The 27,750-nt window shown below is 36.0% G+C and overlaps 2 protein-coding genes and 1 pseudogene across 2 annotated transcripts; 2 read left to right on the top strand and 1 right to left on the bottom strand.

Annotated features, from left to right (window-relative positions):
• Positions 1–536: 536 nt before the first annotated feature.
• On the bottom strand, positions 537–1,283 carry LOC139821427 (uncharacterized). The gene has a single exon (XM_071792426.1). It carries the CDS (start codon positions 1,281–1,283, stop codon positions 537–539), a length of 747 nt encoding a protein of 248 aa, XP_071648527.1.
• A 17,794-nt stretch (positions 1,284–19,077) lies between these two features.
• On the top strand, positions 19,078–25,044 carry LOC139822198 (uncharacterized). Its single transcript, XM_071793821.1, has 5 exons — positions 19,078–19,154; positions 19,573–19,624; positions 22,341–22,561; positions 22,640–22,966; positions 23,107–25,044. Exons 3-5 carry the CDS (start codon positions 22,366–22,368, stop codon positions 23,118–23,120), a joined length of 537 nt encoding a protein of 178 aa, XP_071649922.1. The 5' UTR covers positions 19,078–19,154; positions 19,573–19,624; positions 22,341–22,365; the 3' UTR covers positions 23,121–25,044.
• On the top strand, positions 19,637–21,356 carry LOC139821426 (uncharacterized; annotated as a pseudogene).
• Positions 25,045–27,750: the final 2,706 nt, after the last annotated feature.

Here is a 27,750-nt window from a genome sequence, read left to right as displayed (position 1 = left end):
TGAGCAATACCTATATCATCTATTGACTCGTCACATAATTAATACAGATTCCTGAGTTCACGAGCATGTTCCCGCATGGCCATAAAGGTCAGCTGCGGACCAATCTTAATTTGTAGCAACAATGATATGAGGAGAGAAAGCGACAATCAAGAAAAACTTACGAATTCCGTAATAAATTTTCGCGTATGACGGATTCTTCGTTGCGACATGTTACATGTATGCGAGTGCTTGGGAGACTGAGCGGACAAAGAAAGAAACAAGGTGTCCCGATAAATATAAACACTTAAACAGACATGATGACACTGTCGTGTATCGAGTTTAAGTTCTCGGTATCTTTTTTTAAATTAATCGTGTTCTTATATTTCTTTATAAAGAACATTTCAGCGATCTCTCTCATTTTCCAGTGAGGTTCTTTGTGTAATATTTTCAGATCTGACGACTTAAAATTATGGTCATTCTGTATCCGGTGTTTACTTACGACAGAGAAATTGCTGTCATGTTTTTTAATATCGCTGAAATGTTCCTTCACTCTTGTTTCAAAATGTCTTCGTCTGGCCAATGTAGGACGCGTCGCAATTCTCGCAATCAATTTTGTAAACTACATTAGTTTCCTTGTTGGTCGCTAATCTGTCCTTGCCTCTCCTGATGACAGCACTGAGTTTTTTCGGTATCTTATATACCACGTCACAGCGGACTCTCTCAAGAGTACGCCGTATGCCCGCGCTTAAGCACTTCACGTAAGGGATCACCACACATCTGCGTACATCAAACGTGCTGTCGCGTTCGGAATTGTTAGCGCTCAAGTCCCTTCTATTTTCTAATTGTCGCAATCTATTGTTAATATGCTTATTAACCAACTTAATCGGGAAGCTATTATCCACAAGGATATCTTTAATAATATTAATGTTGGCGTGATGGAAACGCTCGTCTGACAACAAGATAGCATGATCCACTAAGTTATTTATGCTGTTGATTTTATATTTAAGTGGATGGTTAGAAAAGTAATTAATGTATCTCCCCGAGAAAGTTGGTTTCCTATACCAATTAATGATTAACTCATCACCGTCCCTAATCACAATAGTATCCAGAAACGGCAACAAATCATCAGTTTCAATTTCGTAGGTGAAACGCAACCGTGGGTGGTAACCATTGAACGCTTCCAATAAAGCATTTATAGCTCGTTTCGGCACTATGGTAAAAACGTCATCTACATAGCGGAGGTAGATACGAACATCGAAGTCCAATAAACTTAAACAGTGAGTCTCAAGATCCTCCATGACCATATTAGCCAATATTGGAGAGAGGGGAGATCCCATATATTTTTATAGTATTCAGTACTATTTAGTTCCTATTACTTTGAAAAACTAGTTACAAGTAGTTAAACTGCAGAGTTGCCAAAATATAGTTGCCACAACTACTTAGATTTCTCTCAGTGTATACACTAATTTTTTCATTGTATTAAAAGTATAAATTAATTTTATATATCATATAATCAAATAGAACCAAATATGGATATATTATTAAAAAATATATTTAATTATTTTTCTCATTTTATATATAAAAACAATGTCACTCAATTGGACAATAAGTTTTACTGGAACAAAAATATTTGTTAAAATATGATCTAATCTAAAACTTAATGTTAATAAATAAAATATAAAAATAATCTAATCTGCTCATTTATAATATTCAGGGAAACCATTTTGTGGATCATATACCTATATTAAAAATTCCTTAGGAGATTGCTGCTTATGTGCGAGATATTCAGCAACACCTCTAACACTTTGAAGAGTCGGATCCAGAAGTGCTCCGCAAACATGAGTTTCATGAATTGGAAATCGCTTTCTTGTATTTTGTAAAATAGTTAAGTTGTTTTAAGTTGTTTTACTACGAATGAATCATATTCATTTACACACATACTCTCAACTTCTGCCCTAAAAATATTAAAAAAGTAATTGATACAGCAGCATCTATTAACTCAGCTTTTCAAATTTGGCGGCGCAGTCTACGAAAAGCTACGCTAGTACGCTACTGCTGTTCATGGAGCTCGCATTCGCTAGCGCTATCATATAGTCCGAGAGCCCACCGCAAAAATTTAGGTCCATCGCTTTTATGGATAAATTTACTTGCAAAAGGTAGTTTATAAGTCGTATTATCATAAACGATTGTCAGCCAAACTCGTACCCCCTGCGTTATGAGCAATAAAAATTTATTAACAATTGGATTTCTAAGCGATTTGGGTCCATCGCTTTTATGGACGAAACTTGTTTCATTCGAAAGGGCATCAAATTCCCTTTCAGAAAATACCCGGCTGATTTGCCCTGGCCCCTGTAAACTCAGGCTGATCATGATTTTTGACTCAACGCGCGAGTCAGATCGAGCGTGGCGTTTGAAATGCGCGCCGTAAACAAGGACAGAGCGTCACGCTTTTATTTATACTTTGGATACTATCTAATATTATACATTTTTAAAGATCATAATTGTTGTTATTGCTTTGTCTTCCACAATCAGCGACATTTTGGAAAAATCGGCTAGCTGCGATTCGCAAACAGACGAATCGGTAATTGACGCAAATGTAATTGTAGGAAAGGAGATGACCGATGATCTTAATTTTGATATCGATTCATCAGAAGACGAGTCTTCAGATGAGTTTTCCGATGAATGAATCATTAGCATTTCCTTTAATCTTACTTTATTTGTAACTTTCTTACTGTATAATTTTATTTCTGAAACATCTCATTCCGAATTTTTTAATACTGTTTCAATAAATGTAACTGTACCGTGTGAGAAATGTTCATTTAGTCTAACCTTAAAAATTCCTATTACAAACTGTACAATTAAAAATAAACAATTAATAAACAAAAATAAACAATTAAATTAACAATTAACACGTACTAGGATTTTTTTAGTAAAAATCGCTGAAGAAATACTACACGGAAAAAAATGATATGTAAAAAATAATAAAATTATCAATAAAAGATACTGTTTAGCACTGTAATTTAGTCATTTTACTGAATTTTTATTATAAATTGATGTATGAACATCTAATCTTACTGTTTGAATATATATTAATATTATTATACACTGTAAAAAGCATTGATGTGCATATCAAAAATTCATTTGACGTGTTAGTAGTATCTCATTTATTTCATTGAAAAATTACGAGTTTATCATTACCCGTGGCCGAGTTACATAATAAACTGTAAATAGTCATCAGATTTCTGACGATTTTTTACAGTTTATTTTTTTCCGTGTAGTATTTGCTATGATTTTGTTAAAATTCAATTAATTATAAAAAAAATGTAAAAAACTTGGAAATATTCGACAAAATTCCAATTTACATTACGTTCTCTGACAGTTCCATACTTTTTATCTGGAAATATGATATTTTTAACTATGATAAATGATAAAAGTACATAATTAACATATAAAATATAATAATATGAATGATAAAAAAATCAAAAATATTCATAATCCCTACACAATATTATAATATCATAAACGTTAAATAATAACAATAACAACAATTATGATCTTTAAAAATTTATAATATTAGATAGTATCCAAAGTATAAATAAAAGCGTGACGCTCTGTCCTTGTTTATGGCGCGCATTTCAAACGCCACGCTCGATCTGACTCGCGCGTTGAGTCAAAAATCATGATCAGCCTGGGTTTTGCAGGGGCCAGGGCAAATCAACCGGGTATTTTCTGAAAGAGAATTTGATGCCCTTTCGAATGAAACAAGTTTCGTCCATAAAAGCGATGGACCCAAATCGCTTAGAAATCCAATTGTTAATAAATTTTTATTGCTCATAACGCAGGGGGTACGAGTTTGGCTGACAATCGTTTATGATAATACGACTTATAAACTACCTTTTGCAAGTAAATTTATCCATAAAAGCGATGGATCCAAATTTTTGCGGTGGGCTCTTGGACTAATAGCTCCATGAACGGAGTTAATAGCGTTAGCGTTGGTAGCGCGGTAGCGAGCTCCCCGAACGCACCCTAAGAATAAAAAAAGCACACACTACAGCTATAGAATGTCGAAAAATTTCCTGATCCGATTAATCCCGTATGTCGACTTCATAAAGTGCATTTGTTTTCTCCAAACTATCTTGATAATATTATTTAAACTACTTACTTGACTGATTTAGCAAACTGTACACTGTAAAAATAATTATAATTTGCATAAGTTTTAATATATCTTTTCATCAAAGTTACAAAATTGAGATCGTGGTTTTACATTAACGCCAAAATTTCTTCGTTTATTCACGATCTTTACGCTTCTATCGTCAACTGACACTAAATTACCCGCCATACACATAATTGCTGTCTACTTCTATTGTTTCCAATACGGGGGAAATGCACGGAGGTAATTAGCATGATAAAACAGCTCGTTTGAAACAAAACACTAACGAAAATTGTCTAATTGTCTTAAGTAGTTAAGTCTTAAAGCTTAAGTAGTTAGGATAGGAGAATTTTAACTAGGGACCTCCAAGGGGGGTGAGGGAGGGGGAACTATCGGATTACGCGGGAGTTGAGGGGGAGGGGAGAGGGCGGGGTATCGGGTTGCACAGGGGTATTGGGTTTCGCGGGGGAAGGTGAGTGGGGAGGGGGAGAAGGAGGGAGCAGGGTATCGGGTTACACAAGGGTATCGGATTTCGCGGGGGGTGAGGGGCAGGAGGGTATTGGGTTACACAAAAGTATTGGATTACGAGGGGAAGAGGGAGGGGGGTGACCTTGGCATACCACGTGTATGACTCACCTGTATGACTCACCGGGATGACTCACCAGGATGACACCGCTGGTTCGCGTTCGCGGTCGCGCTGCGAGTTCGCGCGGAGGGTCCGCGTTCGCGTTCGCGGTCGCGCCGCGGGTCCGCGCGGAGGTGCGCGTTTGCGTTCGCGGTCGCTTCTACGTACTCGTCGCTCATATCACATTAAAAAAAAAAAAAAAAAGTTCAATCATAAGCTGTTCGCGTAAGCAATCAGCGCCTCGTCCACGAGGAGAAATCGGGCCCCCGTCAGGCGGAACAGGTCCTTCCGCGCGCGGCCGGGCGCGGATATCGTGCCCTCAAACGGAAGCCAGGGCGCGGGAGCAGCGCCTTCAAACGCCTCTATAGCGTCTTCAAACTGGGGAGCATCGGGCCCCCCCAAAATTTCACTGTCTTTTATGTCTTTAGATACAAAAGGTTCGCGCGGAGACATCACATAAAACTTACTTTAATCACAAAAAAAAACAATGTCACGTTCGAAAACTTTTTACTATTGGCTTGCAGACACAGTTTGATGAATCACAAACGCAACAAAGGCGACTAACTATGTCACCAATCCTCAATAAATATTTCCGGACGAAACACGTTTAAACATGCTCACGGCCACGACGAGACTGAATTCAATGACGGTTGCAGAACGGAGAAGTCGCCTGAGAAAAAAATATAATGGCGGTGTATAAAACTGAGTGTATAAAACTATAGTCGCAATACGTCTCGTATTACACCTGCGAGCGCCGACATCCGCCAGAACATCAGTGCCTCATTTCTATGTTATGATATGCGATATTTGATTGCAAATTCAAGCAGCCGGAGTTTTGGCGGACGTCGCATATACGGCTCGAATAGAAATGCGCGCGAAGAAAATATAGTATGATTTATACTTAAAAAAAAACAATCTATCTACGCAGTACGTAAAAGACAAAGGAAGAAATGACGTCATCGGGACGATGATCGACCCGATAACGCATCGAACCTGTAGGGACATGTTCGTCGTAAACAACATTTTCGAGGAAAAGGGGATGTTATCGCGTAGACCAAACAATTTCGCGCTAATTTTTTACGACGCAGTACGTAAAAAACAAAGGAAGAAATGACGAATCGACCCGGTGATAAAATATAGGTAGGGATGGACATGTACGCAAAGAAATTACATCGTTCATTTAGGTGTAAAAAAGCCTGTTTATTTAGCTCTTCTTTTACATAATATATCTTACGTACTAAAAAACTAAAGCTGCGAGCTCACAATCGAGCTGATTCGTATTGAACGCATCGCTAGCGTATATTGCATTCGACGCTTCCCTGGGATCCGTCACGGTGGACGCGATATCGGAGAACTGCGCAAATTTTGCATCGACTACCGCAAGTATTCTGACCAATTGATCGAATCTTGCATCGATGCACCGATCGAGATCGAACATACGATGCAACATCGATTCGGTCATCATCAAGCGTACGTTTACAGATTCTAGACGTATGAGTTTGACGTTATTAACCGACGTACAAACTCTCACCGTTAGCGGTCCAACGTTTATAAAACTATGGACATCTTTGTAGTCGTTGCGAAAGAAATTCTGAATGTTTCGCCGTTGCTCGTAGAGTGCCTTCCACGTTTCGAGAGATAACAGCAATTTCTTTCCTCGATGATCTCCAACGGCGATCTCCACGTAGCTCGGTGGGCCTACGTTGATGCCAATTTCGAGGAATTTGTATCCCATAGCTGTCAGCGCGTATCGTCTGCCGAGTATACGAACCGCGCGACGGTCCAACGAAATGTTGTATAAAAGAAATGAAATTAGTTTTTTTTTTCATAAGTATTACAATTTGCAAATATATAAAAACTGGGGGAGACTCTATATGTTTTTTTTATCCTAAACGAAACTTACCTATTACATTTGTTCTCATACGTTTGAGTTTCAACGTCGTGAATCGGCACGTAATAATTCATGGCATTCACACGTTTTCCACTATTGTTGCTGCTGCTGCTGCTGTTGCATCCTTCAAAGGAGAACATTTTCTCCCTCTAGGCTCTGAGAAGTTGACCGTCAGTACAAGCGATCGCGACAAGACTGATCATATAAAATTAATCGAGTATACGCGACAATTCCAAAAGTAATGATGTGGTGGGGAAAAGGGAGAGGGGGAATTAATGTTTATAGAACTGCACAGTGGATTTTTTTAAAAGAAGGGGAAGTAAAGCCTACTCTAACGGTGATGATGGGGGAGGGGAGGGGGAGTAAGAAAGAAAATATTATAAAAAGTTATATATAATTTATTTTTAAAAAAAGATCGCAAATTCTTATAGCGTCGCGCGCGACCACCAGTTAAATAGTTTTATTACATTTTGTAACGCGCAATTCTTTTCATGTTTTCCGCATCGCATAGTATTGATGTCATCTAGTTTATTCAAAAATTCGATATCTTCGTAATGCGCATCCAGAGTCGACGATAAGGTTTTTTCGCGCATAATTCTCCAGCAGATCCACCAGCCATTCTCGTTTTTGGCATCCCTTGACGTATGTACACGAGAGTCGGCATCTCGTCGTCATCGTCTTCTTCTTCTACACCAAGCACGGCCGATGTAATCAGGCGTTTCACCATGCTGTACGGCACGTTTCCGTCTTCCCATCGTAATCCATGGTGATTGCGAATCAACCAGGTAGCGCACGATTTGTCGGATTTTATGAGGAGATTCCACGGCATGGGGTAATTAAAGATGTGATGCGTCAGAACGCAGCCTTTTCTCAGCCATCTTCTTCACGACAAATTTCATCCCGACGAGGAATCCTTGCAGGTCCACGAACGTTGGTACGGACATAACAAGATTTCTTTATCTCTCTCTCGCTCGTCGATGCGTCGATCGAGAGGAATGACGCGCGACTCTGCAAACCGTCTCGCGACACTCTGATTTATACTTCCCCCCTCCTTTTCCCCTCTCAATAATTGTATTGGAGACTGATGGAAAAAGAAAGAAAATATTTACGTCGACGTTGCCGCGAACACTCAGACTATTTTGCGCACCGCATTCGTCAACGGGTTGTACTCAATCACGCGGTCGTGTATGATGAGACAGTACGCAGAGGTATTCGGCGGTACGTTCTCCATGCAATCGAATTCTAGTCTGACATCCACGGTGGCGTTTTTGACGAATTCGTTTTGGCGAGAGCAATCGATGATCACAAACGGGCCGTTACGTAGAAAAGTCGAAACAGTGAGACTCGGCTCGAGATATTCGTATCCGTAGTAGTCCTTGCAAAAACGTGCGTACATATCGTACAGAATCGCCCATCTGTGTTTACCAAAATCTAAATTTAAGTCGACGTACGGATAAACTTCCGAGTTTAGATAGAGTTTTACGTTGGTCAAGTTGCAGTCGTCGAATCGGCTTGTGTCGGCAGACATGACGTTCTTCCGACCCGTCTGCAGAGCGAAGACGACGTATCGCGGTTTCTCGAGCTGAGTCGCGGTCTTAATGGCCCCCGAGTGTTTGGTCGTGTTCTGCAACAGAGGATACTCGTACAGATCCCACGAACGGAAACCCATACTTAGATATCGTCCGTCTTCCAAGGTGCGCAGCATCGATAGTTTGTTGATCTCGTTCAATACCACGTGAGGCATTCGCCATTATATATTGAGTATTTTGATAGTAGGCTGCAACGCGAGACTTCCCACCAGGGAATTGTTGTCGTTGCGCGATCGTATCAAGATCAATTCGTGACGAGCGTTGATCACCACGCGTTTGTAATCCTCGCAAAATCCCAGTAACAAGTTGAGCGGCAGAAATTGAAATATCCGTTTGGGTTATTATGTGGTTTCCATCCCGCGTTTCGCAGGATCACGCTTCTGTCGGACGATACCGTAATGTAGTTCTTGAGCGTGCTGGTTATTTCTACGTTTCTGCAGCGATCAATCTCCATACCGTCGAGCTCGTATCGAATCTCGTCGAACATGAACGCGACGCAATTAGTACCCAATACCACGTTATCGGCTTGACCGGATGCTCTGGTCACCGTCAATATTCCTTCGACGTAGAGAAAACTTTCGCACGGCAACGTATACAGATCCTGCTGTTGTATGGGTATTCGTATCTCGTCGCTATAGTCAAACGTTGTGTTGGCGTACGGGTTGTACGTGTGAGTCTCGATCTTGATGATGCGATCGTCAAAGACCGGCTCGCCTCCGATGTTGAGAATTTCAGTCATCGTTCAGATGTTTCGCACCGCGAATCCCAGAGATTGTAAAAACTTAACGTTCGACCCACAAGCTCCCAGCCAGCGACCTCCACAGTAATGAAACTTACGATACATGAAAAAAATCTGCTTAATTTGCTCCTTCATAATATGCATGTTTCATAATTTGCTCCATTTTATTTTTTTTTATAAATAAATGATAAAGTTAGTAACAATGTAAACGTTAATATAAGCGAAAATCATTAGAATTTGTAGATTCGCAAGGTACAGAAAAATTGCTCCCTTTTCGTTTGAATTTGCTCCACCTTTACAAACTAATTATCTACAGTATTTATTAAGAAAAACGTAAATAATTGCTTTATGCAGTTTGGAGGTTATCAAGAAATTGTGCGCATGCGCAGTACTTAGCGCCTGCGCAACAGAAATCGAGCGCGCCATTTTTTAAATTATTCATTTTTCTTTAATTTGCTTTATACAGTTTGCGAGATATCAATCATTAGAATTTGTACATTTTTAAGGCACAGACAAATTGCTCCATTCTTGTTTCAATTTGCTCCACCTTTAAAAACTAATTATCTACAGTATTTATTAAGAAAAAAATAAAAATTATCGTTTTATGCATTTTGCAGGATATCAATCATTGGAATTTGTACATTCTCAAGGCACAGACAATTTGCTCCATTCTTGTTTCAATTTGCTCTACCTTTAAAAACTAATTATCTACAGTATTTATGAAGAAAAAAATAAAAATTATCGTTTTATGCATTTTGCGGGATACCAATCATTAGAATTTGTACATTCTCAAGGCACAGACAAATTGCTCCGTTCTTGTTTCAATTTGCTCCACCTTTAAAAACTAATTATCTACAGTATTTATTAAGAAAAACGTAAATAATTGCTTTATGCAGTTTGGAGGTTATCAAGCAATTGTGCGCATGCGCAAAAGTATTTAGCGACTGCGCAACAGAAATCGAGAGCGCCATTTTTAAAATTGTCATTTTTCTTTAATTTGCTTTATGCATTTTGCGGGATATCAATCATTAGAATTTGTACATTCTCAGTGCACAGACAAATTGCTCCATTCTTGTTTCAATTTGCTCCACCTTTAAAAACTAATTATCTACAGTATTTATTAAGAAAAAAATAAAAATTATCGTTTTATGCATTTTGCGGGATATCAATCATTGGAATTTGTATGTATGTATGTATGTACATTCTCATTGAGATAGGACTATTCATCTGGATCTACAAATTTAATCCAATCAGCCCAAAGCGCTTACTAAAAGCGCTGACTTCTGCTGAACGCAGCCAATACTTTTGCGCATGGGCACAATTTCTTGATATCCCGCAAAATACATAAAGCAATAATTTTTATTTATTTCTTAATAAATAAGATAATTAGTAGATAATTAGTTTTTAAAGGTGGAGCAAATTGAAACAAGAATGGAGCAATTCGTCTGTGCACTGAGAATGTACAAATTCTAATGATTGGTATTCCGCAAAATGCATAAAACGATAATTTTTATTTTTTTCTTAATAAATACTGTAGATAATTAGTTTTTAAAGGTGGAGCAAATTGAAACAAGAATGGAGCAAATTGTCTGTGCCTTGAGAATGTACAAATTCCAATGATTGATATCCAGCAAAATGCATAAAACGATAATTTTTATTTTTTTCTTAATAAATACTGTAGATAAATAGTTTTTAAAGGTGGAGCAAATTGAAACAAGAATGGAGCAATTTGTCTGTGCACTGAGAATGTACAAATTCTAATGATTGATATCCCGCAAAATGCATAAAGCAAATTAAAGAAAAATACAATTTTAAAAATGGCGCTCTCGATTTCTGTTGCGCAGTCGCTAAATACTTTTGCGCATGCGCACAATTGCTTGATAACCTCCAAACTGCATAAAGCAATTATTTACGTTTTTCTTAATAAATACTGTAGATAATTAGTTTTTAAAGGTGGAGCAAATTGAAACAAGAATGGAGCAAATTGTCTGTGCCTTGAGAATGTACAAATTCCAATGATTGATATCCTGCAAAATGCATAAAACAATAATTTTTATTTTTTTCTTAATAAATACTGTAGATAATTAGTTTTTAAAGGTGGAGCAAATTGAAACAAGAATGGAGCAATTTGTCTGTGCCTTGAGAATGTACAAATTCTAATGATTGATATCTCGCAAACTGTATAAAGCAAATTAAAGAAAAATGAATAATTTAAAAAATGGCGCGCTCGATTTCTGTTGCGCAGGCGCTAAGTACTACGCATGCGCACAATTTCTTGATAACCTCCGAACTGCATAAAGCAATTATTTACGTTTTTCTTAATAAATACTGTAGATAATTAATTTGTAAAGGTGGAGCAAATTCAAACGAAAAGGGAGCAATTTTTCTGTACCTTGCGAATCTACAAATTCTAATGATTTTCGCTTATATTAACGTTTACATTGTTACTAACTTTATCATTTATTTATAAAAAAAATAAAATGGAGCAAATTATGAAACATGCATATTATAAAGGAGCAAATTAAGCAGATTTTTTTCATGTATCGTAAGTTTCATTACTGTAGAGGTCGCTGGCTGGGAGCTTGTGGGTTAACGTTCGACGCGTTGAGCTTCTTTTTCGTCGCTTGTTTAACGCCACCGAATGTCGACTTGACGATATCGTCGATTGGCGCAGCCGTAAAGATATTATTGTTTTCTGTCGCGTGCTCCGAGTCGTTCAACACTACCATCTCATGTGTCGCGCGTACACCCTGCTGAAAATGACCGATTAAATCCGATTGGTTCCGTATTAAATTTGATGAAATTGAATCGGAATGAATGCGTTTTCAATCCGGTTAATCGGATGCCCGATTGGAAGTGAATCGGTTCTAATAACAAATCAATCGGAATCGTTTTTAATTCGGCATTTCCGGATTGATCTGAATCCGTCGTTATCAGTTTCAATCGTATTAATGCACATCCATTTTAATCGGGTGAATAAAGTGAGCACATGAATCGTGTTGAATCCGCATCAATCGTAAAATTTTAATACAACACCGAAATCGGATTTAATGTGATATTTCCGGATTCATCTGAATCCGACTGAATTGGTTTCAATCGTATTAATGCCAATCCATTTTAATCAGGTGAATAAAGTGACCACATGAATCGTATTGAATCCGCATCAATCGTAAAATTTTAATACAACACCGAAATCGGATTTAATGCGATATTTCCGGATTCATCTGAATCCGACTGAATCGGTTTCAATCGTATTAATCCTAATCCATTTTAATCGGGTAAATAAAATGACCACATGAATCGTATTGAATCCGCATCAATCGTGAAATTTGAATACAACACCGGAATCGGATTTAATGCGATATTTCCGGATTCATCTAAATTCTACTCAATCGATTTCAATCGTATCTGCGCTTAATCCATTTAAATTGGGTAGTGAAAGTAGCTATGTGACTCGGATTAAATCCGCTTTAATCATTAAAATTGTATATAACACATAATTTTTACGTAATAGAGTTCTTACTATATACAGGATTTCCTTTTGGTAAAGTCATGAATTCTATATTTGCAAAACTGTAAAATGTTTTTATTTAACCCTTCGAGAACACACAGGGTTAATTTGACCCTTTTTTTGCCAGAAAAATTTTTAGCCAAAAATTAAACAAAAAAATTAAATTTTTTTCGTAAAAAACATTTTTTTTTTTTTTAACAATTTGACCCTACACACACTTTGAAATAAAAAATGCCGTTAAAATTATTTACATAATTTAAAAAATTAAAAAAAAAAATTTTTTTTTGAATCTTTTTGAATTTTTTAAAATATGTAAATAATTCCAATGGCACTTTTTATTTATATCAATTGATTTAACAATGTTCCAAGTACATCTGGGAATTTTTTAAAGCTAATCGCACTCGTCAATTTAAAATGGTAGACGATCAAAGTGTGTGTAGGGTCAGATTGACCCAGTGTTCTCCGTGAATGAAAAAAAAGGTGTGTTTTCGAAGGGTTAAATAAATACTGCACATTGTAATAAATTTGTAGTAAAAAGAAAGGAATTATAATAAAGTAGTGAATAATCCTGTTTATATATCCGGAATTCACGGATTCTATCAGTTTGAATCGGTCAGTCAATCCGTTTAAATCATTATAATTTCGTGATTTCGGGGTTCACGAAATCATAACAATTTAGACTGATTCAAACCGATAGAAAACGAGTGAAATTACATCTTTGAGTACGAATCCGTTTCAATCGTTTCCAATCGGTATAATCGTTATGAAATCATACACGCAGAAAATTTTTCTCGAAAAATGTAGAATACTCATAATAAAATTTACTAGATTTGCATCGCACCGGTAGGATATACGCGTATTCAACCGGAAATTAATATATGACAATAGAAAAGTAATAGTTTAATCAGATACATCTTGTGACCTAAAGGTAAATAAGTTTGCCATACTAATAGTCCGGGAGCCATACTAATAGCGACACAAAAGTGTCAGCGATTTGATTAGTCTTGGAACAAAGTAATTTCTCTTGTTTTAATAGTGTTGTTGATGAAATGCAGAGTCTGGCTGCGCTGTCTCGCTGGAATGGGCGTTGCGGCGCCTTTGATCTTGTCGAAAAAACACTTATGTTGGAAGAATTTGATTAGTGCTGAGCTTTTATATATTTATTGTTTTTTGTATAAAGAAATGTTTTAGAAGAGTCTGGCATGCAACTGACACTGGAAAATGAGTCTGACATCCTCCCAAAGTCGTTGTAAAAAGTCGATTTGTAGAATCATTTGATTAGAGCTGTAACTTGTCAAGATGGTAGTTTAAATATATAAAATTATAAAAAAATAAGTCTGGCTACTTGTACTGGCTGGAAAATTGGTCTGGCACCCCCTTTAAAGTCGTCTGCACGAGCGCGCCGGTAGCTCGTTGCCCGCCGTATTTGTAATATTATTAACGCATTACTCATTGAAAAAGATTTTACTTGTCCAAAAGGAGAAACGTAAACGATTTCGTGCTTATTAGTAGTGGAATAATGTGTAATTAATTATGTAATAATCAGAAATAAAGTAATTTAAAAATAAAACTATATTTTAAAGTAGTCAACATTATGAAAGTATACGCTTATAAAAAATTAATTAACTTTATTTATTAAAATTATTAATTTATTCATCTGGATAATCTGTAATCAAACTTTCAATTTCTGATGAACTTTTATTTTCATCATCGGTGAGCTCGGTATTGTCGGTATCGTCATCGGATTCTTCTTCGATTTCCTTTGATTGAGTACGTTCATGATCTGAAAATGATTCAAAGTTGAATTTATTATTAAAATTACACGATTTTAATAAGCTGCGATAAAAATAAAACTTTTACGAACTAAACTAATTAACTCGTTTTATTTGCAAAAAAATAATTATTATCTTAAAATCATATTTCTAAAGTCATGATTAAAGATTTATTAACAGTATTTAAACCAAAATTCTTTATATTTTTATAAACTAAAATATTATAATATTATACAATAAATAAATAATTAGTTATTATAATAATAAGTATCTTTATTAATTTCAAATTATTTGTTGCATCATTATTATAACTTTATTACTAGTTTATTTATTCAAAATTAATTTTGCATTCATTTAAAATAAAATTAATTTATGAAATATACCTTCATTTTCTTCCTCATTCGATTCAAGTAATATATATCGCTCACGAACGGGGGCAGTTGCACTCCTTCGAATTAAGTAAACTCGTACTTTTCGTCAACTTCTTTCCAGCCATTCTCAATCGGAGACTTTGTCATATGCTGCAAATAAGCGTTTCTCCAAATGGTTGCGATGCATGACGCTCTCAAAAGTTGTTGCTTTAATTCGGATTGACATGGAGGTATAGATGACGCATCAAGTACAACTTTTGAGAGCGTCACACATCGCAACCATTTGGAGAAATGCTTATTTGCAGCATATGACAAATTTGTCTCCGATTGAGAATGGCTGGAAAGAAGTTGACGAAAAGTACGAGTTAACTTGGTTTGAAGGAGTGCAACTGCCCGTTCGTGAGCGATATAGTATATTACTTGAATCGAATGAGGAAGCAAATGAAGGTATATTTCATAAATTAATTTTATTTTAAATGAATGCAAAATTAATTTTGAATAAATAAACTAGTAATAAAGTTATAATAATGATGCAACAAATGATTTGAAATTAATAAAGATATTTATTATTATAATAACTAATTATTTATTTATTGTATAATATTATAATATTTTAGTTTATAAAAATATAAAGAATTTTGGTTTAAATACTGTTAATAATTCTTTAATCATGACTTTAGAAATATGATTTTAATTAAATAATAATTATTTTTTTGCAAATAAAACGAGTTAATTAGTTTAGTTTGTAAAAGTTTTGTTTTTTATCGCAGCTTATTAAAATCGTGTAATTTTAATAATAAATTCAACTTTGAATCATTTTCAGATCATGAACGTACTCAATCAAAGGAAATCGAAGAAGAATCCGATGACGATACCGACAATACCGAGCTCACCGATGATGAAAATGAAAGTTCATCAGAAATTGAAAGTTTGATTACAGATTATCCAGATGAATAAATTAATAATTTTAATAAATAAAGTTAATTGATTTTTTATAAGCGTATACTTTCATAATGTTGACTACTTTAAAATATAGTTTTATTTTTAAATTACTTTATTTCTGATTATTACATAATTAATTACACATTATTCCACTATTAATAAGCACGAAATCGTTTACGTTTCTCCTTTTGGACAAGTAAAATCTTTTTCAATGAGTAATGCGTTAATAATATTACAAATACGGCGGGCAACGAGCTACCGGTGCGCTCGTGCAGACGACTTTAAAGGGGGTGCCAGACCAATTTTCCAGCCAGTACAAGTAGCCAGACTTATTTTTTAATAATTTTATATATTTAAACTACCATCTTGACAAGTTACAGCTCTAATCAAATAATTCTACAAATCGACTTTTTATAACGACTTTGGGAGGATGTCAGACTCATTTTCCAGTGTCAGTTGCATGCCAGACTCTTCTAAAACATTTCTTTATACAAAAAACAATAAATATATAAAAGCTCAGCACTAATCAAATTCTTCCAACATAAGTGTTTTTTCGACAAGATCAAAGGCGCCGCAACAACGCCCATTCCAGCGAGACAGCGCAGCCAGACTCTGTATTTCATCAACAACACTATTAGAACAAGAGAAATTACTTTGTTCCAAGACTAATCAAATCGCTGACACTTTTGTGTCGCTACCTCTCGGACTATAACAAGAAAATATGAGAAAAGTAAAAAAAGTCCTATACTAATATGTATATAGACGACGGAAGGCGCGCGGCGCGAGCGGCAACGCGGGCTCGCGCGGCGAAAGGGTTCGGTTCGCGCCCGCTACGCGGCGCATCGCCGGTATATTCTCGCGTGATTAAGATTCAACATCGACCCCTATATCTAGGGCAACTCGGCAGGGTTTCTACAGCGTTCTCAAGTTTGCTCGTGGCGGACAGCTAACCGCCACAGCCTATAACAGCAAACAGCAACTTATGTTTTTGCCATGACTGCAACAGACGTCTCGTTTTTTGTCCATCAGCCATATTTTTATTCTTTGCTCTCTAAATTTCCTATACTTTCTTGAAATCTTTTGCATATTATGACTATATTCTAGCCGTGCAAGATTAGTATGGTATTTACTTTGTTCGTGTATACTTGTATTTTCGAGAAAAATTTTCTGCGTGTAACGATTCAAACCGATAGAAACTGATTGAAATTACATCTTTGAATACCAATCCGTTTCAATCGTTTTCAATCAGTGTAATCGTTATAAAATCATAACAATTCAAATCGATAGAATCCGATTGAAATTACATCCTTGAATACCAATCCGTTTCAATCGTTTTCAGTCGGTGTAATCGTTATAAATCCGTGATTTCCGGATCAAGAATCCAGATTCATGCGGATTCAAAATTTTTAATCGGATTCAATCGGTCATTTTTAGCAGGGCACTCACGCTCACGCACACACTGGCGCGTTATCGCTCTTGCCGTCGTACGTACAATCTGACGGTGATCTCTTCTCCGCGAAAATCGAGCAATCGTCCGCCTTGATCAGCGACGCGTATCATTAGATTCGTAACGCTCCAAGCGATGATCGGCAGGTAAATGATCTGCGCCGGCGTTTCCGATATCTTATATCCCGGTGGTACGCTCGGTGAAAATTCGTGTATCGTATGAACGCGTGTGCCGTTGCTGTACGCTCCCGCGGTCACGTTACACTCCACGCGGATAATGTTTACGTTGATAATATTAATCGGTGCATCCGATTCGTACCACTGTCTCGGCTGCAATATACGCGTCGACGAGAATCTCAGCAGCGATCCGACGTTGTTCGGTTTGTTAAAATTCACTCTGAAAGCACACTTGATCTCGCTCTTCATCGTATTGTAATTTGCGCGGAGCACTATCGGGTATTCCGCGACCTCGTCTTCGTAGCCGTTCGCGCGAACGGTCTCCTCTCGCGCGATATCCGCGATCGACGTACGACGATCGTCGTTGGAACGAACCACGCGTCGCAAACGTTTACGTGAAATTTCACGTTTCAAAAACTCGTGTATCGCCCGTATCTCGTACGATCCCTCGGGAATCGTAATTTCCGTGTCATCCTCGTCGAAATAAAATTTATTATTCGAAGAATTCACGTTCGGAATCGTGTGATAAGTCTCGAAACACGTTAGACCGAGCTCGTAGTCACCGTCGCTCATATCCACAGCGGGAAAATAGTGCTCCACGAAGATGCTGCTCTTCCCCGTCAGCGTGAACGTTATAGACATGTCGGCGGAAGCTGTTCGACGAACACTGAGTCTCCACACGGCGCGTCGTCAGGTTTTAAATTAGCGCCGATCGTCGTCGATCGTCCGGAAAAATTGCAAACATAATTGTCCACAGATGCTCTGATCGTATCGCTGATGAGACGTATGATTGTACTCAATTTTCGTCACGCTCGGTCCGAAATATTGCACCAGTTCTTTCGGTGGTCGAAGATTGCCGAAACTGTCGAAATATACGACTTGATCTCCCCTCTTGGCGTACGCTACCCAATGAGTACCGGGGCCCGCTGCATCGTCCAAATTCACGATACCGCTCTCGTTTCGACGTATGCCATCGACGATCGGTAACGAATCACGCATAAACCCTGATAGCACAAAAGGTTTCACTTATGTTGCAGGGACGTTTCAATGTCTCAATTGTGTATCATTACATTTGTAATATCTCTGGGACCATCTTTTTTGAAATATTGCAATTGCAGTATTTCTGCAATCATCTTGATTGAAACCTTACATTTGAAATGTTTCTACAATGTAGTATTTTGCAACATTACAAGTGTAAAGTTTCTGAGAGGTTTCTGAAACCTCAACTAATAAATGAGCATCGTATGCCGCCAAAATGCATCGCGCGCCGCGCGGGACCGGGCCGGGACGGTGTATACCTTGAACGATGAAAGTGAACAGCATATTTGTCTACCGGATCAAGATATTTGTCTCACGTAAAAGGTATGTACAATACTAATAATTAACATATAAAAATACGATAACAAAGTCACATGAAATATCGATGGCTTGTTATTTTCAATAGAAAAGTTGTAAATCAGTCGATTACGAAGAAAATACACACATATATTTTTTGTCCGGAAGAGGTTATCTGAAATTGGTAATACAAAAGGAGAGCTCACTCCTCAACTATTTTCCTGAAACTTGACAATATTGTGTATTTTTGCATAAAACGAAAGAATTTGGCAGAAAAAAGCGTCGCTCTAGCTGCCCTGCAAAGCGAGATATCAATCGTTAAGATTCAGGTTAAGATAACCGTCATACCGACGAAATTTAGCGACATAAACATGTCCCGTGGCCACATGCGCACTTTTCATATTTGCATAATTGTATGTTGTTAAAGCAGAGAATATAGTTGGTATATAACTATATCTCTGCTTTAACAAAAAGACTGCAGTTCAATATAGACAAATATATCAACGATTTACTGCCTTAAACTGACTTTTTTTCCTTTCGTTCATACGTGAACAGGGCTCACATAGAAATTCGGCATCCAGTGGACGTATTCAACAGAAGGTATTCAACAGGAAGTACTCAACAGAAGTATGTGCAATTTTTATTATAATAAATATATTGTGTTATATGTTGCATAAGTATACAATATATTTGTGATCATGCTATTAAAGTTTTTCTTAAAGTAGAGTTAACTCGTCCAAAATTAAAAAATGATAATAACTTTAATTGTAACACACATATGAAGGACTAATTTTTTATTTAGAACTATATCTTATTGAATATGAGAATGCTCAGTATTAAAATTCTTCTTTATATACAAATTTTTAAAGTTGTACAAAGTAATTTAACTTCTTATTTTAAAATTAATTAAACTAAAACATATTAAAATACAAAATTATTTATTTTTCTAATTTATTTCAATTTACTAATAGTACTCTTAAGTTTTTATTGTTTCAATGTCTTATATAAAAAGAAAGAATAATAATTATGTTATATTATATTACAGGTTTGTATTATTATATTCGTTTACGGTAAAAAGATCCGAAGAATAATTTGCAGTGAGTATAATATCACATTTTCCCAATGGATAAAAAACGGAAAAGATTTTCGTGTTATTCTCAACGGCATATTCGAAGACTAGTTGCAAAAAATACAGCTATAGATTTAGATGCCATATCTGAGCCAACACCGGGTTGTTCTTATCATATATCTTCCGCTGATGAGAACAGTCCAGAATTAATATCTCAAAATCAAAATGATAGTACCAATACGATTCCAAAATCAAGTACTGATTTGGATGATAGCGACGATGACAATTTATGCAATAATTTTGTTGAATCTGATATCGTTAATAATATAGATTCAGCTGGCGAATTCGATAATGTAGGATCACCTCGTGAAGTTGAGGATTTACAGTCAGAAAATGAAATTAAAGAGTTCGAGTTAGAAAGTGAATTTGCGGATAAAATTGACAATCAAAATTTAGAAAATTATGATAAATTTAAAACAGATTTGTGTTATTGGTATATAAATGACCGTGTATTGCACAAGATTCTAGCTAATTTGTTGGTTATTTTACGGAAACATACAGGTTTACCATTTCTCAAAGATCCGCGGACTTTGCTAAATACTCCCAGAAATATCGAATGCATTCCTGTAGAAATGCAATACTATCATTTTGATTTTGAAAAAGCTCTTAAGAAAATGCTGCGGGATTATATACAACAAGTTGGACTAATATTCTTAGGGTTTTTATAAATATTGATGGACTGCCAATTGCGAAGTCTAGTAATGCTTCTTTGTGGCCTATATTGTGTTCAAATTCTGTAACGAAATTGGTATATATTGTTGGAGCATACTATGGCGAAGCAAAACCTGCAAATAATAATGTTTTCCTGCAAAAGTTTGTTGATGAAGCAATTTTTTTAATAAATAATCAATTAATTCATGACGGACAAAAGATTGAAATTAAGATACATGGTTTCATATGTGATGCTCCAGCTAAGTCTTTTATTTTAAATACTAAAAGTCATAATGGTTACAACAATTGTACGAAATGCACTATTCAAGGAAAGTACATTAATGGACGAATATGTTTTCCCTCAGTAAATACCGATTTTGTTTTAAGAACTAACAAAGATTTTATAAATCATAAATATAACGATTATCAGACAGGAGAAACAATATTAAATAACATTCCTAATTTTAAACCTGTAACAGGCGTACCACTAGATTGTATGCATCTAGTGTGGTTAGGAGTTGTCAAGAAAATAATTTTACTTTGGCATGATGGACCAAGTTTGGTGAAACTTTCGAATCACATGAAACAAATGATATCAGAAGCGTTAATTAATTTACGAAATACAGTGCCTTCAGAGTATAATCGAAGACCGAGATTTTTAAAAGATTTTATATTCTGGAAAGCCACCGAATTTCGACAGTTCCTTTTATATACTGGTCCGGTTGTGCTAAAAAATATTTTAAGAAAAAATGTTTATTTAAACTTTTTAAGTTTACACGTTGCGATGACAATTCTTGTAAGCCCAATTCTTTCAAGACATACAGGTAATATAGACTATGCGCAAAGTTTACTAGAGTATTTTGTCAATACATTCAGTCAAATTTATGGTGAACAATATATTTCTCATAATATTCACAATTTATTACATATTTGTGCAGACGTTAGAAAGTATGGACCCGTAGATGAGTTCAGTGCGTTTCCATTTGAAAATCATATGACATATATTAAAACATTGATTCGTAAACCAGATAAACCTCTTCAGCAACTAGTAAAACGGTACGCCGAAATAGAAATGTTGGGTTTAAAAGCCTCAAATCCTGTTAACTTTGATGATCACATGCGATTCAAGAAATCTCATAAAAACGGACCTCTAATTGATGGATATAATGTTGCTTCTCAATTCAAAATGCTTCTTTGTAATTCATACTCGATCCACTGCGATAATCAACGAAATAATTGTGTACTTTTAGAAAATGGAAACGTAGTTTCAGTTTTAAACTTAGTAGAATGTGAAGATACCACAAAATTAATTATTGGTAAAAAATTAAAACACATTAAAAATTTGTACTTGCTACCTCTCTCTCTCTCTCTCTCTCTCTCTCTTGCGAATCAAATACTTTTAATATTCAAATTGTGATGAAAGAAGATCGCGTACGTGAATGGCCGTGTGAAAAAATTCAAGCTAAGATGTGGAAAATGCCTTACAAAGATAACTTAAGCGTTGTTTTTCCTATCATACATACATAAAATATATTTTATTCGTTTTATGGAAATTTGACTTTTGAATTTATGTTCGAACTTATTTTAAAACGTAATTTAACTTTAATTGTTATAATCGTTTCTCGTGTCCTGATTTTTTATGTAATGAGTTAAGGATGTTTGGATAGCGAATTTAATATTAAAATGTATTTGTATATTATATATAGATATATATTACTGTTACAATTTATATTACATAATTAACAAATGTAACAAATTTCTACCCATTCTATCTTATCTTGCGTAGTAATAAATGTATTAATGTATGTCATATAGTATGTCATATAGTATAATCTACTGTGATTCGATTCGATTCGAATTCGAACTATTCGCACACCTCTATATGACATACATTTTGATCAAATACAATTGGTCAAATTTCAACCTTTAATTCTCAATCCTCAATCTCCAATGCATAGTCTGATACTAACTTAATATTGTTTTGTATATAAAGCTAGATTTATTTTAATTATTTATTTTAACTGCTTTCATAGGTAGGATATTTACAGAAGATTGAAAATGTTGCGATTTACAATAGCGCTTTTTGATGACGGACTGCAGTTGGTGCCATCATCGTGGTTATTTGATAATAAAACAATGTGTCACTGGCCGCCTTACACGAACGAAAAAAAAATTCGGAAAGCAATCATGGAAGAAGCCAGTCCTGATTGTACTTGGACTGCTCATAAAATTCTGCGCGTTTTTGGGACTTCAAGTGAGTAAATTATTTTACAATTTTAATGTATGTTATTTAATATTGAGATTTTATGTCGTTTTCTCTATTAATTTTTAGGTACGTACGCATCAGGGATTGAAAAAGTAAAACTTTCCCAAGAATATTCCGACTTGGATATTTCCGACATCGACATTTCACATCAGAAACGTATACCACGCCAAAAAAAGACGTCTTCAACTTCTGACGACAGCGATCAAAACAATAATAGTATTTCTGAAAATCAACAAGTGACTAAGGAAAAGTCACTTCCAGTACCACCATCATTGCCAAAATCGTTTATTGTCAATAAACCTACCAAGGAAAAAATGCAAAGCGAGGAATTCTATCCTAATTCGAAAAAAAATATTGCAAAAGAAGCCTCAGTCACTCCAGGCAAAGGCAACGGTTAGTATAAAATATTATATTTCAAAAATATATATTTGATATATTTGCATTAAATTAATAAAAACAAAATTACTTATTTTTGTATTACGATAACAATTATTATATGTGTGTTCGAAAGTCTGTATTCTATTTTTTTGTAGATGGTGCTGCCTGAAATATTCAGACAACTAAATCAAATATTTGAGAAATTAAAGTCAATAGATGATCGGCTCAACAAGAAAACCAAAATGGTACCCTAAAAAATAATGAAATGACAGTTTTGCAGGAATTTATAGCTCAAAAAATTGCCTTTAATATATTAGAATTCCAGTTACTTAAATTGTTTGATTTTTTGTTCGAATCGACCGAAAGCTTTTGGAACGATGAAATAATGAACTAATCATCTTACATCTTTTATAGTATTTTGGATATTATATTCAAGTAACAACGAAGCTTTTTTATAATACTTAAGATGCATTGCGTTTCACGCATGTTGTGTATGAAGCATATTTATCCTTGTTGTTCACCGATTGTTAGATAAGAGTAGATGCATCATGCGCGTTAAGCGTGAAAAGGAATGCGTTAAGCGCGAAAAGGAATTTTAATAACATATTCATATAAAACAATACATTATATAGATAACATATATTTGATGATGGTATTCTTATTATTGGTCGAACGAACTATTCATTGCCTGAACTTTCATTGAAAGCGGAGTCGACTTGTACACAAAATGAAAAAAATTAGAACTTTGATTATAATACATATTAAATAATTACATAATGACCAATTTTCGATTTAGAAATAGTATATATGTACACGCCTCATATGTTGCGTGAGCTAAGGATGGTGGAGAAGGAGAAACGATATTTGAATTAAGAAATAGAATCGTTGATTTAATGAGTTCGTAAGACGATTAATTATATCGTAAAGAATTCTGAATACATTAAATCTCAAAGTGAGAAGTATTATAAATGAAAGAATTATGCAGGAATTAATTAAATAATGTTATAAATTAACAGTATATTAGTAATTGTCCTTTTGACGAACTTCGAAACTTCTTTCTTGCAATTAGTAAATATAATTATTCCATATACGTTACTAAAGGCAGTAAATATTTGAAGCATAGATCCTTATAATTAATCGAAAGAAATACGGAAAGTTGCAATAGTAATTTTACATAACGTAATTGAGCAAAGAACTTAATCAGTTCACACAGTTCAAAATCGTTGTAAGTCGTTAATCAATTTATAATATCTTTTAGAAAGTATCGAGTAGTCAATGTATTATCTTAAACAGTAATCATATATCGAATTAACATAACGTTCGTTATATACAGTAAGTGCTAGAGAGTTTTATAAAGTAAACGAAATATAAGTCTTTAATATATATGAAACACAAGGAATATAACTTCAGGATAACTTTAATCCTTGTATGCGCATCAATAAGAAGTATTAATTGGAATTCCACTAAATTTACGTCCCGAGATAAGAATTTATCTCCTTTTCTTATTAATCAGAATTAATCATGAGAATCCTTCTTTGATAATCATAAGAAAATAACGTTATATCCTGTAATCGAATATTTGAATTAGCACGTGCGCATTTGTAAAGTATCACTTTCATCAGGGAGATATCTGACGAAAGAACCGAATAGTTGAGATTATAAATCCAAATGTTACCTTATCGTGGAATCTGCAGCATCCACCAATTATTTTTAGATAATCCGACATTTATTTATTCGGAAAATCATCCACTGAGAGTGGGAAACTCATTCGCTGTAAGCGAGCCAGATAATCAGGATAATGGCGGCTATTCCGTCTCGCTGCGTGAAAGGAACGAAATTAATGATGGCCGCTCTTGATTTCCAATATCGCTCGAATGCCCACCGTCAAGTAAAGGCTCGGCTGAGCCCCAAATATATGTCGTTCTTCTCTCTTCCTTTAACGTGTTCGATAACGTTACTCGTTATTCGAATGATGACTGAGTTTTACGGACTCGTGTATAAATTCACGGCAACGAAATATATTACAATATGAACTATTAATACAACACGAGCGTTGAATACGACATTAGCGTTGAATACGACACTAGCAACGACAAGGGCAATAATATACCTTGAATAATTAACACGGTACAAGCGATAAGTATTAAACGGAACTTGAATATGTTCCCGATAAAAGATTATCGTGGCAGAATGCCCGGTACGTGACTCGAACTGTTTCACTTTCGACCGAATAGTCGAGAATGGTCGGGATCGTCTCGCTGCACGTTCGTGCTTGCGCATCCCCTCCACTCGCCTTCTTGTCACGTGATGCTAGCGTGAACGGAACTCGGTGCGTCGCGTTGCTCGCGCGTCCGCTTGCAATAGTTACTAGGCGGAAACGACCTGCCATCTAGTATTCATTCATGGAACCGCAAGAGTATATTATTGATACAATAGATGGCTGTATAGCCATATCTAAAAGTTACCGACATCTCCGTATTTCTAACAATATAAAATATATGTGAAAAAATAAAAAAAAATACTGAAATTCTTAATTATATATATAAATTTTTGAAGTACAAAATTAATTTAACTTTTTTCTCATTTGTTTAAATTTTTTATTATTAAGTCCTCTTAAATAAATAACATGCTCTTTCGTTATTTTTATCACACTATTATTTTCATTTTCAGTAAACATCAGAAGACAGCGGACGCTGATGATAATGCAATATAAATTTTAATATTAATACTATATAATAAATAATATAATAAATAATATATTATTATAATAAATATAATTAATATAATAAATATATAAATGTATAATCTGTTGAAATATCATACAATACTAACCTATTTCTACAAATAAAAAAAATAAAACTATTGTGATTTAATAAATTATGTTTTTTTATTAACAATATTTATTCCCGCATATATACGTTTTTTTACATTTCTGCAATGTTGCAAGTGAAACCAAAGAGGATATTGCACCAACCTCACCGAAATGTTTAAGAAACATTTCTGTAATATTTCATAAACGTTTCTTGCGGACCGAAGCGGACATTTTGACGTTGCTGCAATCTTGCAGAGGCGTTTCAGAGACATTACGCAACATAACTGTAACAGTTTCAATGTTTCAATGTTATGTTCCTACAATGTTGCAGAAACTTTTCTGTGCTATCAGGGAAAACACCTCTGAAGAACGGTACACGCATTCGCCTTGCCAGTCGACTCAATTGTACGTTAGTCGTAATATCCGTGGGCATATTTAACGTCTTTTTGACGTTCTTTCTTTTTCTAATCTTCAACGCTACTCCTCGCCCGCGTTTGTGTGGGCCGAGATACAGTCCTTGTCCATATTTGTACGGAGCGAGATAAAGTCCGCGACCTTCCATGGCGCGATTGTGACGTTGCGTCTCTTCCAGCTGACGTCGCGCGGCTTTGCTAGCATTCATCGCCGTTGTAATTCCGGCCGCTCCGCCGGCCAGAGAACCGAGAACTCCCAACAACGGTAGAATCGGCAACACGCCATCTCGTTTCGCTGTCGGAAGTATCCGTTTCTTCGTCGACCGTTTCCTCGTTCGTGTTTTTCGTGTTTTCAAACCCATTCCGAGCTTCTTCTTAGCCTTAATGACCGCCCAGACGGCTGTAGCGGCAGTGCTCTCTCCGAGAGTCGAATCTCTCGCGATGACGCGTCTTAGCGCTCTCTCGGCGAGTATCTTGTCCGCCGCGTGTCTCTTGGTGAGGTCTTTGTTACGCGAATAGTCTATGTCGTGCTCGCGACACGCCGCGTCCAATGGATTTACACCTAGATCACCTCTAGCCAATCGTTTTCGTAAACGAGTACCCGGACCGCAAAACTGTTAGCCGGAAATGTGCAATTCGATCGAAAGTGCATTTATCGCGCGATTAAACAGGCCTCTACTTGTTTTTATTTTCGTTAACATTCGCCGCAATCCTTAATCATCGGAGCGGAACCGTCGATGTGCGTTTGCTGCCACGGTTTATTGTAATGTTTGTCACAGCGACAATAAGTCTGAACCTCAATATCCGTCTTTATATGCTCCGGAAGCTTGTCCCACACGTAGTAGACGTGATCACCGCACATTTGCAACAGAACGGTTTTCGGCACAAATTGCAGATGTTCGTCCTGCTGTCGAGACCTTCGGACATTCGCGATTTTAGCGCCGAACTGTTGGGATTCGCTGGGTTTATTGATTTTCCACTCTGGATGTGTGATGAAATAAACGGTTTATTCGGTAGAAGAACATTTCAGTATTAATGTGTTTCGCGATATATTATATCTGTCAGTAAAGTAACATAGAAAAAATAAAAAGAACTTGGGGAGGTTGGCAGCCTGCCTTCGGACATAGGAATATATTTAATAGTAAAGGTCGGTAAAGACAATTTCTCCAACACTCCCGTTTTGGCTTTATCGACTATTGTCGATTTCTTCTTTGGTTTGATGCTCATCTCCGCGGACCCCCAGTCATTCACAATTGCGTTGGAACTGCTGTCTAGGCAGCGGTTTTGTCAGGATGTCCGCTTGTTGTTCGTTTGATGCAACGTACTCCAGCGAGAACTCTTTTGCAGCATATCGTTCTCGCACGTAGTGGAATCGGACGTCAATGTGTTTCACACGTTTGTGAAACACGGGATTCTTCACGAGGCATATAGCACTCTGGTTATTCATATATAGCATCGTGGGAACGTCCTTGATGTTTAAAAGTTCCTTGATGAGAGACTTCATCCACACAATCTCTTTTGCAGTCTGACAAGCGGCCATGTACTCGGAATCCGTCGTCGACAGAGCAACGGAT

This window comes from Temnothorax longispinosus, chromosome 11 (genome assembly GCF_030848805.1).
Source record: "Temnothorax longispinosus isolate EJ_2023e chromosome 11, Tlon_JGU_v1, whole genome shotgun sequence".
In the NCBI taxonomy this organism is placed as follows: domain Eukaryota; kingdom Metazoa; phylum Arthropoda; class Insecta; order Hymenoptera; family Formicidae; genus Temnothorax; species Temnothorax longispinosus.
Note: the sequence above shows the minus strand (reverse complement) of the source record. Positions and strands in the feature narration are given on the sequence as shown.

Bases quoted from the DNA above. Each gene is read 5' to 3' on its own strand.
- LOC139821427 (XM_071792426.1), bottom strand. From the start codon at position 1,283: ATGGTCATGGAGGATCTTGAGACTCACTGTTTAAGTTTATTGGACTTC.
- LOC139822198 (XM_071793821.1), top strand. From the start codon at position 22,366: ATGTTGCGATTTACAATAGCGCTTTTTGATGACGGACTGCAGTTGGTG. The intron at 22,562-22,639 runs GTGAGTAAATTA...ATTAATTTTTAG, and splicing joins GCGCGTTTTTGGGACTTCAA to GTACGTACGCATCAGGGATT.